General features: G+C 34.8%; 1 protein-coding gene across 9 annotated transcripts in view; it reads right to left on the bottom strand.

Annotated features, from left to right (window-relative positions):
• LOC105681464 (titin) overlaps positions 1-20,171 on the bottom strand; it is an 81,469-nt gene that overhangs the window by 43,192 nt on the left and 18,106 nt on the right. For all 9 annotated transcript variants that reach the window (XR_001102639.3, XM_033323401.1, XM_012391177.3 and 6 more), the window contains 4 exons: positions 2,676-2,798; positions 1,854-2,032; positions 1,081-1,328; positions 330-586 (listed from right to left, as the gene is read on the bottom strand). Coding sequence is in view for 8 of the 9 variants with exons in the window: in XM_033323401.1 (XP_033179292.1) it covers positions 330-586; positions 1,081-1,328; positions 1,854-2,032; positions 2,676-2,798 (807 nt within the window). In the remaining variant the exon portion in view is untranslated. The remainder of the gene's footprint in view (positions 1-329; positions 587-1,080; positions 1,329-1,853; positions 2,033-2,675; positions 2,799-20,171) is intronic.

Below are 20,171 nucleotides of genomic sequence, written 5' to 3'. Positions count from 1 at the left end.
TCTCGTTTCATAAGGCGACAATAGATGAACAACAATTTATTTCTATATTTCTATTATTATGTTCGTGCATAATTCAATAAACATTGTGCGTCTACTATTTCCTTATAAAATGGAAGAGACTTCTCGGACAACCTAATAAAACAATGTATAACAGAGATAAATACCCTAAAAATGCTATGAAAAGTTTATTTATTTGCAATGTCACAAAAAAAATTATAGTTCTAGTTTAAGAATTCTCTATCGCGTTTAGGGTAATATATCCAATAAATAAGAAGATTAGATCAGATAGTTAGAACAGTTAGACTTAAGATATAACAATCATGTGGTACCTTAGCCTCAGCTTGTAACTTTTTCAGTTCGAACAGGAGCAATTCCGCGCTCGATGCGGAATCTCCCAGCTGATCGCAGCTGCTCGACAAAGCAGCGATTCTGTCGTTTAAGATCTCTTCGAGATCACGTAGATCGGTCGCTAACAGAGCTAAAGCCAGGCACTGCTCCAATTGTGTCTTTCTGCTACGAAACGACGCTTCGATCAGCCGTCTCCTATCGTGAAGCTCTTCCAACCATTTCTCGACTTTCAATACCGCTGTAAAAGAATAAACAAAACGATTTCCTCTTACTACATACACCTACCTATAACATATACCAAAAACACATTTCCAAAATATTTCCAAAATATTTTTACGTTATAACTGCAATCTCTGTACCAGAATTCCAATTATTAACAAAAGGGATATCTCTAAAATTAAAAATTTGAAAAATACTTCAACTCAACGAAAGATGAACATCTTCAAAAGATATAGAGATCTTGGATGGTGTTTCTAGATTTTGTTTTCCTTTTAAAACAAAGATATAGATTATCGTAATATTAACGAGCCTTATCTAAAAAAGGAAGTTCGATGGTGGTAAGATAATTGATTGGATGTTTCAAGGACACGGGCACGCATACCGAAACGGAGCGAAAGGAACACACCACAGTTATGTCATCGATTAAAAGCGAAAGGGAGTGCGCGAAGAAAACTGTGACATTGAATATAATTAACCGTTTTTCCAAAGAAAACATTAACTATAACCGCTCACCGTGATCAGCTTCCAGCTTAATTCTATCCGGTCTGGAATCCAGGGAGCCTTCGTTCGCGATCTCCTTCAGCCGATCCAGTAGACTCTTTCCCTCTTGCAGCGCGCCCATCAACGCCTCGAGCATGTTCTTTCGAAGATCATGGATTTTCGACAAGAAATTCTTTACCGCCTCGATCTCGATCGGCAGCAACGTGTCGTTGCATGCCATCTCAAGAGCTTTCATACTTTCTCGACATTCCTCCGCTCGACTATAGATCGTCAAAAATATTTGTCATTCTATTAGATTTCATTGCATTCGTGTAACAAGGCAAGATTTTATCTTATTTTCCAATAAAATCGAAAGATTTAGAAAAAGATGTGTTGTCCAAAATAATTGTCGTTCTATTAAATTTAATTACATTTATATAGGAAGGGCAGATTTTTAAACAAAATCGACAGATTTAGAAAAAGATGTGTTGTCCAAAATAATTGTCGTTCTATTAAATTTAATTACATTTATATAGGAAGGGCAGATTTTTAAACAAAATCGAAAGATTTATAGAAAGACTAGAATCAATTTAACTGCCAATATCACACCAAAAGTATTATATTGACGATCTTTGATCCTCAAAAAGTTTTCTGATATTCTACTATTTTTTTTTTTTCTTTTTTTTTTTTTTTTTTTTTTTTATTTAAAGTCCAGCTGACTATGTCAGATTTCGTATATAAATATATGCAGATTAACTAGGACTTGCGTGCATAAACAAGTTCTTGAAGTAGCTAATTTTACGAACCATTGAAACAACACGTTAGAATCGAGGATCTGTTTTCGACGTTCCAAAAGCTCGTTCACGTCGCGCCAAGCTTGGCCCAACGTTTCCGCCATCGCGGCGTACACTTCCGCTCTTGGCCTTTGGTTCGAGATCAATTGATCAGCCTGCCGGAGCAATTCCTCTACCGGGCTCTGTTTGCTCTTTTATCAAAAATTCGTTATATTTTATTCGTTGAGATCTTTCTGAAATATCTGTTTTGTATTTAATAGAATCGAATCTATATACAATATATCACGGTACACTTCAGAAACGAAAGAACAATATACGTGAAAATCGTATAATTTTAATTTTCTCCAATACGCAGTATTTAAATAAGAAATAAGAAATTAAAAAGATAGCAGTAATATTTCAAAAGTACAAAATATGCAGCATCAAATAAAATATTAGGTTGTCCGAAAAGTATCTTCTTTTTACAGACACGTCTTTTACAAGGACGCATCTTTATACAAACATGAAACCTAATCTGTCAAACGTTGTGATCTTTATCTTGATAGAACAAAATGGATCATACGTAATTCGATAAAATAATATAAAACGAAAAATGTCGTGCATCCGTTATTTTTTTTATAAAATGAAAGAAACTTTCCGAACGACCTAATATATACATCGAGCCTCTCTTCATAACTTTTTCTTCTTCGTTATTTTACTATGCTTCCGTAATTTTCTTATCTTCGTAATTTTGGCAACGATTTTAATGTCGATAATAAATAAATTATAAGGGAAATATCGATATACAAAGTGAAGAAAAAATGAATTTGTACTAATCAGATGTATTTTATTTACCTGTAATCGAAGCAAAACTTCGTCGTGTGCATTCGAAAGCTCGGTAGCCTCCTCCACCGTGGCACCGAGCTTCGTTAGTTCTGGTTGAACCTCCAGAACTTTTAATCTCAGCCATTCTCCGCTCTAGATGAAAGACAAACAGAAGGAAAAGAAGTGTTATGTTCGATAGTCAATTTCAATAATAAGAGACACATACGTTACATACAGATAAATAATATGTTAGCAATTAAAAATAAATAATTTGTTAGCAATTCACTGTTGTAAAGTTCGTATAAGGTAATGATCATACCTCGAGACGCGTAGTACTAAACGAGTCGTCACTACCATTTTAGGAAATCTCACAAGAGATCACCTGAAAACTGGCTAGTCGTCAGATGCACTCGGAAAATGGGAACAAGATTTCATTGAGCCGTAGAACGACCTCGTTGAAACTCTACGAGGATCATGCTTTTTGTTTCCAATCGATCGTTTCAGGTTCATATAGTTTCTATTATATTTGATAATTTTAACGATTGATGATAATTTGTATATCGTTAATATACTTATATCGTAAGATGATGATCTATCACACGAAAGAATTGAAATTTTACGTCGTTATTAACCCCTTCACCTACGATTTACGTTCGAGAATTTTGGGCCGAAAACGTAAACAAGCTATTATATATATTTCTTGCTATTTAACGCGTCATTGTTCGACGTTTTTCTACCGTGCTAGGAAGAGACGGATATAAATCGTCGTTACGTGAATCATTATCGAAGCTATGGAGTCGTGTGTCATTAACAACTTGTTCGCGTGGTACTTATTTCTTTTTAACGACGAGAAGTTGCGTTATTTGATTATCTTTAATAGTCTGACGCTTGAATTGTCGAACTCTCACTTGCAATCAGTTTAATTTCATCTTTGAAAAAGCTGGTTACTTCGTTGATGAATTATTAGGCCTCAATTCTTATTGGATGTAAATCGTACCTAAAATCTTTAAATTGTAATAATTCAGTATATAAATATAAAAATCTTCATCGGGCGTTATATACAGGGTGGTTGGTAACTGGTGGTACGAGCGGAAAGGGGGTGATTCTACAAGAAAAAAGAAGTCGAAAATATAGAATAAACATTTTTCGTTCGAGGCTTTGTTTTCGAGAAAATCGACTTTGAATTGTCGTTCGGTACGCGTGCACTTTATCGCGTCTCGTTATAACGGATCTCACTGTAGATCGTTGTCTCGATGGAAAAATTAAAAAAAAAAATTTTCGACTTCTTTTTTCGCGTAGAATCACCCCCTTTCCGTTTGTACTACCAGTTACCAACCACCCTGTATATATGTTACATAGGATCGTATAGCCTGTATTATCTGTCTTTTGTATTCAAATGTGATGGCGATAAAAAAAATATGACACTGTATATTCGAACGAATTGTACTTAGTTTTAGGTATAGTGTCTTTGCTTCGATTTCGCTTTCAACTCACAAAATTTCATTAATACAGAAATAAAACAAACATATACTTTCTCAAAAAAAATATATATAACAGAAAGCTAAAGCGTGAATGAAGATACAAATTCATTGCGTAATAGTAAACATTCTGCGCTAGATTAACTTGCGAGAAAGTGCGAAGAGAATCGTAAAACAATTCGCGTGACGTATATCAACAGATCAGAGAATCTTCCTTTTGTTCTCTGAATCTATTTCAAGTCGTTTTCGAGACGAAACGTAAACGAGCATTGAGAAACCATTTCAGCCACGTTTGTTTATACAATAATCTGAAATACCATCGACCCAATTTTTTCGCTGCCAGAACAAGCCAGCATGCACGGTAAAATCGATCTTCTCTGCTGAATCTCCGAGGATCGTAAATTTGCGCATGAGATTGTGAAAATAGCCAACAATGTTTGTATGCACGTAAACGCAACGATGGATTAACGAACGAACAGATAACGGCGTAATCAACGTTAGAATTTCTAACGACTCCGCGAAGGAAATTAAAATGGAGAATGTACGAAGAGAATCTGCAGATTATCCAAATTTCTATGAATTTTTACCAATTTTACATACCAGAAAAATCACAGTAAAAGGTAAACGAAAACTTTGGATTACTTAAATCTCTAAAAACGCATCGTTGTAAATGTAACAAATTTTTATGTAAAATTGTAAATTTATCGTCTTGATTACTCCGATATGTAATTCTAAATAGCGTTAACTATACGAAAATCGATATAAACACCGATTAGCCATCGAACGTTTTAAAGCTATTTATATCTATCATCTTCCTTATGCCAACATTATGAATGTGAAAATTCTCATTTTTGTGTAAAGAAGTGCACTGAATGTTTATCTTTCCCTTTTGTACTATTTTGAACTATTGAATTAGAATGTAATATACGTTGTAAATTGTAAAATAACATTGAATATAACAAATATAGGCACATCAATATAACAAATATAAACACATCAACGTAGATTGTATTATAAACTTGATCCATCATTTCTAAAATTATCTGATTATTTTATATTCGAGTGTGAGTTGTTACTACACAATCCATTAAGTCGCATGTATAATGTTGGTATAAGGGGGACGAGATATTTTTGAAAATATTCAGAGGGAAAAGTTAGGCGATAATTCTCGTCTCGTGAATGAAATTATACGACTTCGTTATCTCAATGACTGGGGTTCTTCGTTCTAGCATATATCTGTCCATATGCAAATGGGTCTATTTATGGAGATAGAAGGTACGTTCTATTTTGTTCTGACAAGTGAAAATATGACAAAAGAGCCTACCAGGTTCTTCTTTCTTTGTTTACGATATGAAACCCTAGAAATTTCATAATTAGGATTTTTTAGCTCCTTGGTATTATCCTGAAACTTTTCTTTAATATTAAAATGGAATGATTCTACCGCTAAAAGTAATATATTCTATTACACAGATAATGATATTTCCAACGAATTTTCCATAGGAAATACATTAGAAATTTCGAACTGTTTTTACATTTTCTTGTTTATTTTAATTTCTGTAATCTGTGCAAATCAATTTAAAACCATTCTATGTAATTTTAACAGTAAACTGTCTATACAAATGTGCAAATTAAAAATCCCGGTAGTATAAGTCATTAGCAGAGGAGTGATACATCATCGATCAATCAATCAATCAATCAATCAACATAGGAAATTACGAATTTCAAATCTGTAAATTACATCCCACTAACGTTTCGCCACTTGTGTGCGTCTTTCGAATCGTAATCTTATGAAAATGAGCTATCATAGACCATGCGAGTACTGACAATCATTCACTTGAGATTAATCACACAGATTTACGTGAACGTGTTACGTAGGATCGATCGAAGTGCAAATCGAATGGATCACCCATCGAACAAACGATCGGTAAACACTTTCTCAGCACGTCGAACATATATCAACGAATAGAGACAGTTCTAATTCGATGATGACGCATTGACAAACCGTCTAGAATAAACGATGACATTTCATCGCTGAATGTAAAATTTAGATTTCAAAAAAAAAAAAAAAAAAATAGCTGCTGGTTTGTGATATTGACAAATAATAGGTGCATTAAAAATAGACAACGAAAAATAAACTTCGAGGCTCGTGTCGAACAGAAATTGTTAAAGATGAAGAAACGCTGCTAAAGTTTCGGGCTTCGTTTTTTAATATCGTAATATCGTTCTGTGTTACGATATTGACAAATTTTATGAAGATATAATTTTGCGAAAATTATATTTCAAAGTTGTATTTAAATCGCGTCTTTGTGTTATCGATAGATAATGAGTTGGTGTAAATCTATATTCTAGTAAAATCAATTTTACATTTAATATATCTAAGACATATGAATATAATTTCAAATTGTACTGTTTCTTTAATTACATTTATGCTTATAATATTATATTATTAAAGAATAATTGAGAATATTGTAAAATATTTGACATAACCGAAGGAATAAAATCTAAATGATATACATGTACATTGATTTCATCTTCTAAATATCACAACGAATATCTTCACGTATTTTAGATATTTTTGCACGTTATACGCATTCTATACATTTTTATACTTACAACTTTTCATTAAATGTACTTCTGTAATTTAATGATGATCAGCGAAGGAAATTACGAAACGAAAAGAATTACAGTCGCACGTTCATGTTGGTCAAAGATGTAATTACTTGAAAATAGGTAACGTCGTGCGTGGAAGAATTACCTGCATTACATATGTACGTTATTTACATAGCTCTATGACTAAAGTTCATCAATGCATGCATATGTTAAAATATGAAAGGAAACTGCCTGTCGTATAGAATACGCAACACTTTTACAAATGTGCATGCACAGCACCTAACCTAAGCAAAATACATATCTTCCTGAAGAAATTGCAAACTTAAATAAATATTTACTATTATCCCATTTTTCGTAATATGTCCGGTGAGAATACGAATAAAAATATAATAAAACGTAAATAAAATGTGTATAGTCTATAAACTAAGACAATTTAAAAATTCTATTGTACATGCATATAAAAAATATATACATGTATTCTATATTTAAAAAAAAATATTTATATACATGGAAAAATGATTAATTTAAAAGTTATTTTAACTTTGATGATGTAAAACTTCGTACGAAAAAACAAGGACGACACAGAATTTTTCTGCTTTTATGTTTTTCTTGTCTTTCATGAGTCATAAGTTTTACAAAATTAACGTTGAAATGTCTCTTAAATTAATCAATTTTCCATCCAAATATCTGGATACTTTTTCTGGAGAATTACAAAATGCATCTAATGGTGTATAAAAAAAGAAACGTATTTCATTTTAAAAAATAAAGGAGATTTTAGCTTTTTTTGAAGTTCTTAATACCACGATGCGTAGATGGTTGAAAGTTGCTTAATATTCGTTCGAAACCTTTTTTCTTCTTTCTTGTCCGGCTATCGGAAGCGCCTGAAAAATCGTGAAGATTTCTAGACCATCCGGTATATAGATATAATAAAAAACTGCCACTTGAGCTTCTACGAATGTACAGAAAATTGTTTATTTCCAGAATATTTTCAACATAAACGATTCTTGCTTTATCACACAAACAATCCTCTGTTTGTCAAATATTTTGAAAATAAATCATTTTTAATTTTATTGAAGTTGTAATTGTAAAATATTGTTAAATAAAATATTGTTAAAGCCAGGTGCTACGTTCAACGATTGAAACGTACGTTTCAACGAGGTGTTCCTTCGTGGTGAAGCAACAGAAGATTCCAGCAAATAGAGCCTGGTAGGTACATATCAGCGATCTACACGAGTCTAGGCGCGAAATTTTATTACGCGCAAACGACATTGGTACTCGTTCGGTGGTGACATCATATCACTGTCTGTGCCAGCGGTTTATTTGTAGCGAATCGTCGCCGCGTCACTCTAAATCCTTCGTTTACGCGCGATCGCCGCTCTCTCAGAAGAATTCTAGCCGCGCCGCCCACGTGCAGATCTTTTTCTTGCTCAAGTTCAAGCGTTACATCGTCTTCGTCCGTGGAGATTATGTTTCAAAACGCAGAGATTCTTAAATTTCCGAATTTTTTCATCGTCAATTATATTCGTTTTTCCGTTTCGTTGCGATTCGCTGGGTTCGTGAACTTTGAATCAATTACACGCGTGAGGTTTCCACACTGTTGCATCATGTTTGCACGTCGCGTTTTACAAAGTGGAAATTGTTTCTGTTAATAGTATTTTTAGCGATCGAAGATTTATGTAATATCGTAGTTCGCAGATTCCTTTTTTTTTCTTAACTGAAAAAAATATTTTTTAGTTTCGTATCACTAGAATTTCGAATCAATAAAATTTAATATCCTATTTTATATACATTTTTTATGTACAACCATTGAACGTTTCGTATCATTCAGGTACCAGCGATCAACTAACAATTTATATGGATTGATATTTATATGGATTTATATTTTTATTTATTAAATCGGAAAAAGTCACTCTGATTTTAGCAATCTCTTTTTATGCACGAAGACGATGGAAAACTTAATTTCTTCTCATACTTAAATATAACGTGATTTACTTAAATTAACATAAAATTATTATTTAAAATGTAGACGTGTCAGATGAGAAAGTACGTACGTATCTACTCGATTTCTAAAACTCCCCTTTTTTTTATAATAAAATTTATTATATTAAGGCACAATGATTGTTCCAATATACCGTCCATTACTGTTTTGCCGTTCTAAGTTATTTATTTACAACAATCGCATCACCACCGCATTACTTGCAATTGGATAATTCAAACGCACCATGACGCACCATTTGCGTCGATTGAAATGAAAGCGTACAAACTTATGGGAAAAAATTTCGTTAACGAACCCTACTCCTCTCTAATATACGTTATATCCATATTTCCATTTTAATTATACATAGCAACCTCGATTAGTATAACACGAGAGATCACGATTAAACTTAACACAATAATAATCTATAATTAATTTCAATTAAATACAATGTTGAACAGGATAGTTTAAACAGAAGCAAAGGATAGATCCGTCGATATGCGAAAGGTTTAAACGGTGGAAGAGCAACGAAAGACGTGTTATGCGGTCGAGGACGCAGATACAAAAGGATTTACGATAGTGTCTCTTGTGCTTATTCACCGACACTGGTAGAACCTCAATTACGTTTACGGTACACGCCCGTAATTATACTTCGTCTTTCTCGCCTTGAAATTAGATACAACAATACCGCTAGAAATATTGCGAATTCCATTGTAGAATAATAAAAAGCACAGATTGAAACCGCACGCGCCGTTAACTTTCGGTCGCCATTGTTACTACTTTCTGAATGGACAAAAAGTAGTAAGTGGAATATTTGTATGTGCAAGTATGTACGTTAGCAATTTGTATGGAGAAAGTTCAATATCGGCTACATACGTCATTTTATCGCGTTAAACGTGAAACGACATTTCACATAGATAATTTCTTATTTGAAGAATTTTATTAACTTTTCTCCTGGATTTATCAGGATTTATCTGAATTTATCAGATGATCCGCCATTTCGAGTTAATTTCAGTAGAGAGAAAGTTTTATTTTATTTCGTAACGAAAAAGAATTTTATCACGTTGTACAATTTCTTCGTTGATAATATACACTTTTCATTGATCTTGTTTGAATCAGCTTTCGCGAAATCGAGTTTGATCGGTAGAGGCTTACACAACGTATTTACATTTGTCGTCTTTCTAGTAAAAAAAGGTAAATAATCAAAAATGATTACCAATTTCAATGTTCGCGTTATTCTAATTATAAAATAAAAAAAGATCCTTGATCCTTGTTGTGTATAAAAATAAAAGATTTTCTGGTAGAAAAGAGTTGCATATAAAAAGCTTCCTATTCGATTACTAGAAATTCCTCGATCTTTGTTGCGTATAAAAATAAAGAAATTTGTAGTGGAAAAGAGTTGCATATAGACAGCTTGCTATTCAATTACTAAAAATTCCATAGAACCCAGGAATTTCGATAGTGGCTCGGAATCAGCTTAGACTCCAGTCAGCTCCTCGAACTCCATCAAACATTTATCAAAGTAAAGAAAATGAAATTATTCATTATCATATTCGTACCAGCGTTAACTTCAAATTAATAACACGATAAACAGGTGATTCAATATAGATACAGCTGGAAAAGTGATCCGAAATTTTCAGCCGCTGCTAATAACGAAAATTTGAGCTGTCAAAATACAGCCTCACACTTGTCGTATTGTTCGAGCAATTTCGTTCGTCGACAAGATGGATCATTGGCGGCGTGAATAAATCATTGAAGCGGCATTTGTGAAGAAGCAGTCGGAATGAAAGCGACGACGGATTTCCGGAGCGGCCAGGGATGCTTCTAAATCTAAATGCGAGCTCGCGGGCAAAATCGAGAAGAGAGAGAAAGAGAAAGAGAGAGAGAGAAAGGGAGAAAGGATAGAGGACTTAACCCCTTGTGAAAATGGAGAAAGAGAGAGAGAAAGGTGGCGTAGAAACTAGAGAGATCGGTGTGGCTGGGTTCGTCGACCCGGCAGTTCGGCCACAGAAAGACGAGATATGCTTCCATTTTCATCTTTGGCAGCCTGCCAAAGTTTCGTCTGGGCCGATCTCATCTCTTACTATACCGCCATCCGTCAACGACGATATTTCTTCCGCTCATTTTTCTTTTTTCCTTTCTCTTTTTATCGCTCTTTTCTTTATCTCGTCTCTGAGACGAATTCGTAAGGTATACACAAACAACGAATAATTAAAGGGAACTAGAGCGTTTCGAACCGAGGGTGTCGAAGTTAATTTTGTTACAGGAGTAAAGCATGAAATTCACAGAGATAAAATCGCACAGAGACAAAAGATACACACGATTATTTTTTCCTAAGCTTTCTAATTTTTGAAATTTGTATGCAATATACCTATCTCTACGAAACCAATCAAATTGACGGGCTAGCTAATTTCATAAACAATCCTTATATGTTTGCTTCGTTCGTAAAAGTTTCGATTATTGTAAACAGTCTCCGCTTATTGTAATTATTTACAATAGGATAATTGAATTTGGGCACAGTATCTTTTTATGTGCTCAATAAATATCATTACCCTATACCGTTAACACTAGAACTACCATACCAATCAAAATGCCTGGTTCTACAATTTTATAAATGTGTCAATCCTTGTTTAGGGATCATTGTCCTAGATGGATTAATAATACCAAAAATGTACTACATAACGTGGAATTGCTTCTGTAAGAAAGTAATAGATCAATAAATATACAAATATTCTATTATTACGTATTTTTTAAAGACCAGTCATTTTCGCTGCTGTTGATAGAAATAGCTTCGTGTTAACTATCGGTAGTTCTAGTGTCAATATTATCGTTATCATTTGCACGATAATTAAAAAAAGAAGACTTTTTACTTGATAATAATTTATTTAAACGCGAAGCCTAATATTCTTCAATTCGGACTTAATTTGAATAAATCGATTTTTTAAAGAAAATGCGTATTTTCGTTTACCCGTCAATTTAACGGGTGCTCGTAGAGATAGGCACAATAAGTTAACGAACGTAACGCAAGAATAATTGTCGACCAAACGACGTTCGTCTCTGTCAACGAACCCGCGCACGATCGTTTAATCGATTCAACCCGCTAAACGCCCATAATTCCCGATTGCTCAATAACGCCGACCACAGACGCATCCCCCTGGTGTAACATCCATCACGGAAGAACGATTCTCTTAACGCAAGAGACTTAACACGAAACAAATTACTGGAGTCGCGAGGAATAATCCGAGGTATCCTTATCGGCCACTCAAACGATCCTAATCCATCACCGTGACGACGTTTTCTCAGAACAGAAGAGTAATTCTCGAAGCATCGAACGATCTTTCGAAAGTGATGTCTCGCGAGTCGATTTTTCCGCAGCGAAATCCCCGACAATCCGTGAAACGAAGCGAGAATCGTAGAAAACCTATACTTTTTTTCATCTTTGTCGAATCTCGTCGCGTGCACGACGTGGACTGCGATGTTCGAGCGAAATACGTGACGTATACAGTGTGTCCCAGCAATCATGCTGAAGTCAGCAAGAAGGCGATTTTACACACGTGAAAAAGAGAAGTTAAAAGCATAGCACAGATCATGTGTGGTTTTTTTTTTTTTTTTTTTTTTTGAGGAAATCGAGTTTCCCGTTTGTCAAGTATATTTAAACTTGGCTAATTACCGACTGGATACGACTAAACGATCGACAGCTGGCTATTCTAAGTGCGAAAACGAATAAAAAATGTGGAATAAAATTTGTCGATTTAAGGTGTCGTTTTCGAGAAAATAAAGTACAAACGTGTTTAAGAATCTCGTGCACGCGTATGATAAATTTTCACATTTATTTTCCTCGGTTAGAGGAAAGAACAAAGCGTCCTATGAACAAATTTCATTCCACATTTTCGACTTACTGTCACGTGTGGAATAACCTCCGCTCGATGATTTACTTCCATCTCGTGGGAAATTAGCCAAGTTCATGTTTACGCTTTTCGAACTCGATTTTCTCGAAAACGGGGCGTGATACGAAAAAATGGTATTCTACATTTTCGATTTGTTTTTGCCCATAGAATCTCTTTATTGCTAATTGTATGGACACGAATATGCTGACACACCCTGTATACGAGAGAGATCTCAAGAGAGAAACGCAAGAAGAGGAGGCAGTCCTCGACAGACTCCTAGCGCGGACCAACTCTTCGACAAACCAGCGCAATTTCTCTTAAAGGCGTTGGCATGGCAGCGGACACGACGAGCCGCCCGATCGAGATATCCTGCAAAGATACTATCGCGAAACGAGTTTTAATATCGGTGCATTCGAATCGTGCGAAGAACCTAACGAAAAGAATTCCGCGGCAAACCCGCTGGGAGCCACTTAACGCCGTGAAGCGTCCACTAACTTTGTTTCGTGTCACGTTGCCTTCTCATTTTCTTTTTTCCTTTCGTCTTTATCAGATACGGACTTTACGTGGTACGTAACGTTAGGTGATTAGCAACGAAATTAACATATTTTCGTAATTAAATGGAAACCACGAATGAGGATCTAAAGCACATCCAGCGTACTTTGGGGAAAAGCGGTTTTTAATTTACACTGTTCCATGAATTTTGAACGCCTAACTTGATCCTTGCGTTCGACATTACATCGCCTTCCTATAAAATATCTGCGAAACGATCGACAGGAGCTGTAGAACCATACTTTATTCAATTTTGACGAAAATGTGCCATATTCGAAGTTCCCGTTTTATCTTCTTTATATCGAAATTTGTAGCGAAACAAGAAAATTTTCCATAGTAAAATTCTCAATGAGGATTAGTAGACCGTACAAAGGTCGTTTCCTTTTTCTCGTGTCGTAATTCAAACAGAAGAAGAAAATTATGGCTTGTCATCTTCGGACAGGTATGAGAAAATTTTCTTTCTTTTCTTCCCTTCGACGTTGTATATGATATTATGTTTTGTCGTTTATGGACACGTGAAAGTTTTTATAACTTGCGTGATTCAAAGATTAATCGTAGACGCAGGCCAAGGTTATTCCATAAGACTTAATGTTGCAATCATGTCTCCTGATCCATCTTGCCTTTAATTTATCGTGAGTGAAAAACAAGTAAATGTAATTTATACTTGGAATAGCTCGTAAGATTACATTACCTGAATTTATACTTCGTAAATCAATCGTGAAACTAGTAATAGCGTTATCAAGTTACTCGTTAGCAGGATGTATTAAATACCAAATTAAAAGACACGAAGATATTTATCTCCAACCGGTACAACTGAATTAAGATGACACACGAAACAAGATAAAATTTCAATTCAAAGATAAAAATCAAAGTGCCTTTATCTTACTGCTAGTACAATAATTATACAACCGATATAAGATCTTTGTCCAATCTCAATTTCTTGTTCAAATCAATTAAACGTTATTCAATTTTATATTAATTTCGTATTAACGACACAGCTTTTCCAAAGAAATTTTTCAGTCTGTGGAAACGTTTTATCCCAAGTTTGTTAAAGACAGCCCGCTGCTACTTCTCGTAACACGCTGTTCTGTGTTTAGTGCTATAAAATATTCATTACATTTCCTCGAGTCATAAAATGTATCGCTACACGGAATAAAGTTACGACTTGATTAATCGACTCTCACTGAGGATCTAAAGCTGTTAACTGCAATTCTGGACAATTTCTTAATTCCGTTACGTAAGTATACGATTAATGTTCCATTCTCAAGAAACAAATAACTCACTCGCACAGAGTTCATTTACTGTGCATATTGTATATTCCAAGGCAAGTTTAAAATATCCCATCATTTTTCTCTGCATTTTGGTGCAGTTAAAACGAAGTTGATCAACGCGGCTGCTACCGAGCGACTCGATCGTGAAACTAGAAGGATGATACTTTGAACTGTTGAGATATTTGATCGAATACGAATTCTCCAAATTCTCGGCTTATTAGCATCGACACGTAGCAAGAAGTTTCGCAAATCCATCGTCCAATTAAAATTAACAAAATTCCCGTCGCTGTTGTAATTTTCGAAACGATAGAATCCACAAGAAAGAAATGGGTAGGCGAACATCTGCATGACCCATTCAACCTCGAACTCGCGAATTTCGCGGTGAGATCGAGCGCGTCGAAACTGTGCATACGTTGGCGACGGCGACGCTGATGACAATGAAAACGAATTGCACGGCGAGTAGAGTGAAAGTGAGGCCCGCAGCGAGTCTGATTGCACGCGGTCTCGCAAAGTCACGCGTGCAGATCGCGTATATCGCGCGCGTGTCCCTCGAGAAGAACGATGGGACAGTAACCAGTTAGGCTGGAGCGCAGCCATATTCGGCGGTCAAAAATTAGGACGAGCCTGTTTCTGAGCGCGAGCCTTCGTAATTTCGATTCACGTTCGCGCTCTTTTTATCGATGCGACTCTTCCGTAATCGCATGCGCTGGCATTCGATTCACCGTTGCACGTGATCAAATTGTCCACGCTCGTTCGAAACGAAGCGTAAATTGGAATCAATCTCACAACGAGATTTCTTCTTTCGTTTTTCTATACGTATTTTACACAAGAGACTTTCAACGTTTCTTTTTTTTTCTTTCTTTCATCGCGCAATATCTTGTAATAAACTAATTGCTGAAATTTTGCGACGCACTAGATACAATGGAAGACTTAACATTAAAACTATCGATAATTAACACGAAGCTATTTCTACCAACAGCAGCGAAAATGACTGGTCTTTAAAAAATACGCAATAATAGAATATTTGTATATTTATTGATTTATTACTTTCTTACAGAAGCAATTCCACGTTATGTAGTACATTTTTGGTATTATCAATCTATCTGAGACCATGATCCATAAACGAGGATTGGCATATTTATAAATTTGTAGAACCAGTCATTTTGATTGGTGTGGTATTGCTAGTGTTAGCATCTAGCGATCGATCCGGAATTTTCCTGATAACCGATATCATCATATCGAATGATACGCGGTAAAAATTGTAAAAACGCGTGGCAAGTTGTAGAAAACGAGGAAACTGGTTAATTGGAGTTCGATAAACAGATTGCAGGACCCTTTAACACTTTAACAAGTACCGGTCATTTTCACTGGTATTGGTATAAGTAGCCTTGATACAAAATTATTTTCAGTTTGAATATATAAAAAGTAAAATAAAATTCATTATATTATTCTTTTGGTTATCGTTGCCAAAGTCGTTACATCATTGCGGAAGAAAATACAACATGAAGTAGGAATTTGAAAATAAAATTGTAAAACCAGTCAATTTCACTGCTGTGGTAGTTCTATAGATTTTTTTTTATTATTTATTAAAATTACAATCAATTCTCGCGCTGAGAATTTTCAGTAATTTTTCTGGCGTGGCGCAGTAACATGGCTAATTTATAATAAGTTAATACTAGTGTTGATAGATGACACAAAAATGTTGACTAAATGCTCGCTTTATAGCGAATTATTGCGTGTTTTAGAAATTTTCGCGGTACACTCGTTTGAAAATCACTGTTTTACACAGATACGCGCGATGATAGTGTTCATTAATCATTTTGTCTAGAACTGAGAAAATTTTCCGATAAATACGCTTATTTCTTCGCGGGGCTGTGCATCGTTCGTTTATCACGCGACGCAATGTTCTCAAACAATACGTATTGCTCTGAAATAACGTCAGTATTTGCCAATGTGTTTATTTTGCAAACGACTGATCATCGACGTGCACGTGATTCCTCGGAATAAAAAGCGACCCGGAAATCAAACGTGTCTGCTCGAGGATTTCTGACACAGATAAATCGAATTCCTCGACTCTCCTAAGGTGAACGGTGAATGATTTTGAACGTAGGATTCTTTAATTGTCTTCTTGAATTGATTTGTCCTTGATTGAGTTTAAGCTTGTTCGTTGAATCGACCGGTGCCGCTGAAAAGATTTTTCTTTGGGTTATTTGAGTTGCTGGTTTTAATCTTGGAGCTTTTTTTTTTTGAAGGGATCAAGGTTACAATACTGATAGAGCATCTTAATATCGTCGAAGAATAGGAAAGTTGTGAAACAAATTCTTTATATTATCACCACATGTATAGCAATCTGTACATTTTTCGAGATTTTAAAATATCGAGTTACTGAACTTGTAAATTGAAATTGTAAAAGTATTATTTGCGTAAACTGAAATAAATGATTGTTCGATATGAGATATTGCTTCAATATGAGATGATTTTAATGCATTTTCGAGGAACGGAGAAGTTACGAAAGATCAATACCTATTAACAAAGAACAATAACTATTTTTCGAGAAGAACGTGACAACCCCGGCTATCCATTTTTCGAACCAAATGATCCAAACGACGTTTCCTCGTCGCTAAGAATCCATCCATTAATCTAAATCAAAGGCACTCAAGGATAAACGAACCTTGAAACAGGAAACCACTACTTGAAGTATCTGTCCAACTTGAAATCGTTCGACCATAAACCACGATTCGCGAATACGACGCATCAAGTCTGTGAAGCAATCTCGAAACAAAGAAACAGCATTACAAATTAAGGATGAAAATAACAGACAAAACGTTAAAACTCGTCGATAAACAGTGACCATGAAAAGATGAAAATACTCTGCAACCACTGCACATACGATCTTCCCATTCATTTTATTCCATTACTACAAAATCAATCGTACATAATTCAATAAAATAATATAAAACGAAATGCGTCTGTTATTTGTTTATAAAACGAGAAACACTTTTGGAACAACCTAATGCAAAACATTGAACATCGATTTTATACATTTTGCCTACATGAAACAAATCTAAAACTCGAACAACTCGCAACAAAGGAAATCTTCATTCGCAAATGTTCCAAAATCCTGAAAATTTCCATCGAAGGAAACGAGATCTACAGTGAAATAAATCGAACGTCGACGATCAGGTTAGAAGGGACGAATTAACATGGAAAAGAGGCAAAGGAGCAACGTTCTCTCAGCAGCACGAGCTTGAAAACCCGCGTTCTATCTGAGACCCGGATCGAAGGCGGTACTTGAAGATGACTGTACCGCCACCATGGGGTCCCGTCTTTGGGCCGTCCACCTTATTTCCCTTTTTCTTTTTTTCTTCGGTCCCTTCGCAGGCAGGAGTCAGTGTCGTAAGGTCGTAGGTACGATATAGGCAGAGGCGCGGAGGAAGGATCACGCCCGCCGTCTCCTATAATACCGGTTTGTTAGATTACACGAGAACGTACAGCAGATCCATGCCACGGTAGATCCTCTTGGATCTACCAACGCGCGCACTAACCTTTGTGCGTCTGCCTACCTGTCCGTGCGTCCTTTTCGTCCGGCAAATGCGACAACGTGCATCGACGGAATTAACGATGCGATAAAACGAAGCTTCGTGGAAATTCATTGGACACCAGGTTTTATGGAAATAATAAATTTATTCGAGAAAACAAATTTACGTGGAACGTTTGCGTTAGATGAGCATCGAACAATGTTTGTACTGTCTGGAATGAAGTTCTTCATTTTTCATTTGCAAAGCTTTTATCATGAAACTTCTATAGTTCTCGATAAATTTTTAAAAGATCTGATTGAACGACTGTAAGATGATCGAAGAAAAAAAGAAATTAAGCTTTTTGGACGAGATAACCGAAGAATACGAGCAATTCTGAATAGTTTTCACTGGATAAGTAATTTTATTATTCTTGTAAGATTCATTTTTGACGACTTTCCATTACAACCAAGAGTCATCTTGTTGCCAAAAAATAGCACGACCATGGCAAGGAATATTTTCGATTTAACTTTTAAAGACAAGCAAAAGTTTGTCAATTTTAAGTAGAAAGTTTGTTTTCATAGCAAATTTTTAATATTTTCATGTGGGAAAAATTGTTTTAGTTAACAAAATGTGACCTGATAGAAGTTTCTTAGAATTAGCTAGCCATAAAAATGGTATCTTTGAGAAGCAAGTTGGAGATATTTATCTATTGTTATCCCATAAGTGTTTGCGTTTCGACATTGTTTTAGATTAATATATTTGACGGAAGGAAGTTGTAAATTAACGCTGATTTGCGCCGAAACAGATACGTCACGATATCACTTGATAAATGAAGTAACTACAATTACCAGACTGATTTTATGACGCTTTGTAAGTCATTGTTATGTTATCGTGTTATTAATAGATACGTACAATCCCGTCTGTTGCCTCTTCAAAATTACAATAAGCGTATACCTACTCAAACTTCATCTACATGTCGTTTCTCCAATTTAGTTTCGTTCTTACTGTCACATTGATACAGATGCAAAAAGTGAGTACAGTGGAAAAATAAATAATTTGTAAATTTGTTCATTGAAAATTGTTTAATATCTTATTTGCGATATATATGTACACGCACATAACGTTAAATCATGTCAAATAAATAGTAGGCAAATAAATGGTAAATAATGTCAAATTGATACGAATGCAAAAAGTGAGTACAATGGAAAAATAAATAATTGAATTTGTAAATTAGTTCATTGAAAATTGTTCAATATCTTATTTGAGATATATATGTACGCACACATAACGTTAGATCATGTCAAATAAATGGTAAATAGTGTCAAATTGATACGGATGCAAAAAGTAAGTACAGTGGAAAAATAAATAATTGAATTTGTAAATTAGTTCATTGAAAATTGTTCAATATCTTATTTGAGATATATATGTACGCACACATAACGTTAGATCATGTCAAATAAATGGTAAATAGTGTCAAATTGATACGGATGCAAAAAGTAAATACAGTGGAAAAATAAACAATTGAATTTGTAAATTCGTTCATTGAAAATTGCTCAATATTTTATTTGAGATATATATGTACGCACACCTAACTTTATATGCATAAACAAAAAGGCAGATTAAATTATATTAAAATTTAGATTATCGTACGTGGATATGAAAAATTGTCTGATACATTCGCATTGTTCAGTCTTGATACTACAGATTTTGTAATTTTTCTACCGATTTATCACATGATAGATATCTAATTGCTGTGTAACTATAATACATATAAATTACAAATATAATAATTATATGTGATTATAATACATATAAATAAACATATAAAAGATATAAATATTCACAAAAAAAAAAAAGAAACGATGTACTACACACGTACCGCTTTGTAAATACATTTATCTCGACGCGTGAAATTGACAGAAGAAACAGACAAGGGTTAAACTGCGACCAGCTAATTGCCCTCTAAAATTATCTGGTAATTTGTAAATTACCTAGCGCGTTAATTAACTTCCTCGTGATGTACAGCAGAAACCACGTCTGCATTAGCGATCGTCGTTGAAACAATGAGTCATTATTTCACCGCGAGGGTAACGATTCTGCCTCGAAATGCAAATGTATATCCCGAGAGGCGTGTAATCGATAACGTCGTGATGTAACTGTAACCGGTAATACCGTGATGTAATGGAACGAACCAGTTGTATAGGTGTTATCGTGTGTTTTCATGATAAGATCGTGTGA

This window comes from Bombus impatiens, unplaced genomic scaffold (assembly GCF_000188095.3).
Source record: "Bombus impatiens unplaced genomic scaffold, BIMP_2.2 scf_0967, whole genome shotgun sequence".
NCBI lineage: Eukaryota > Metazoa > Arthropoda > Insecta > Hymenoptera > Apidae > Bombus > Bombus impatiens.
The sequence above is the reverse complement of the archived record's forward strand: the minus strand, read 5'-3'. Positions and strand labels throughout refer to the sequence as shown.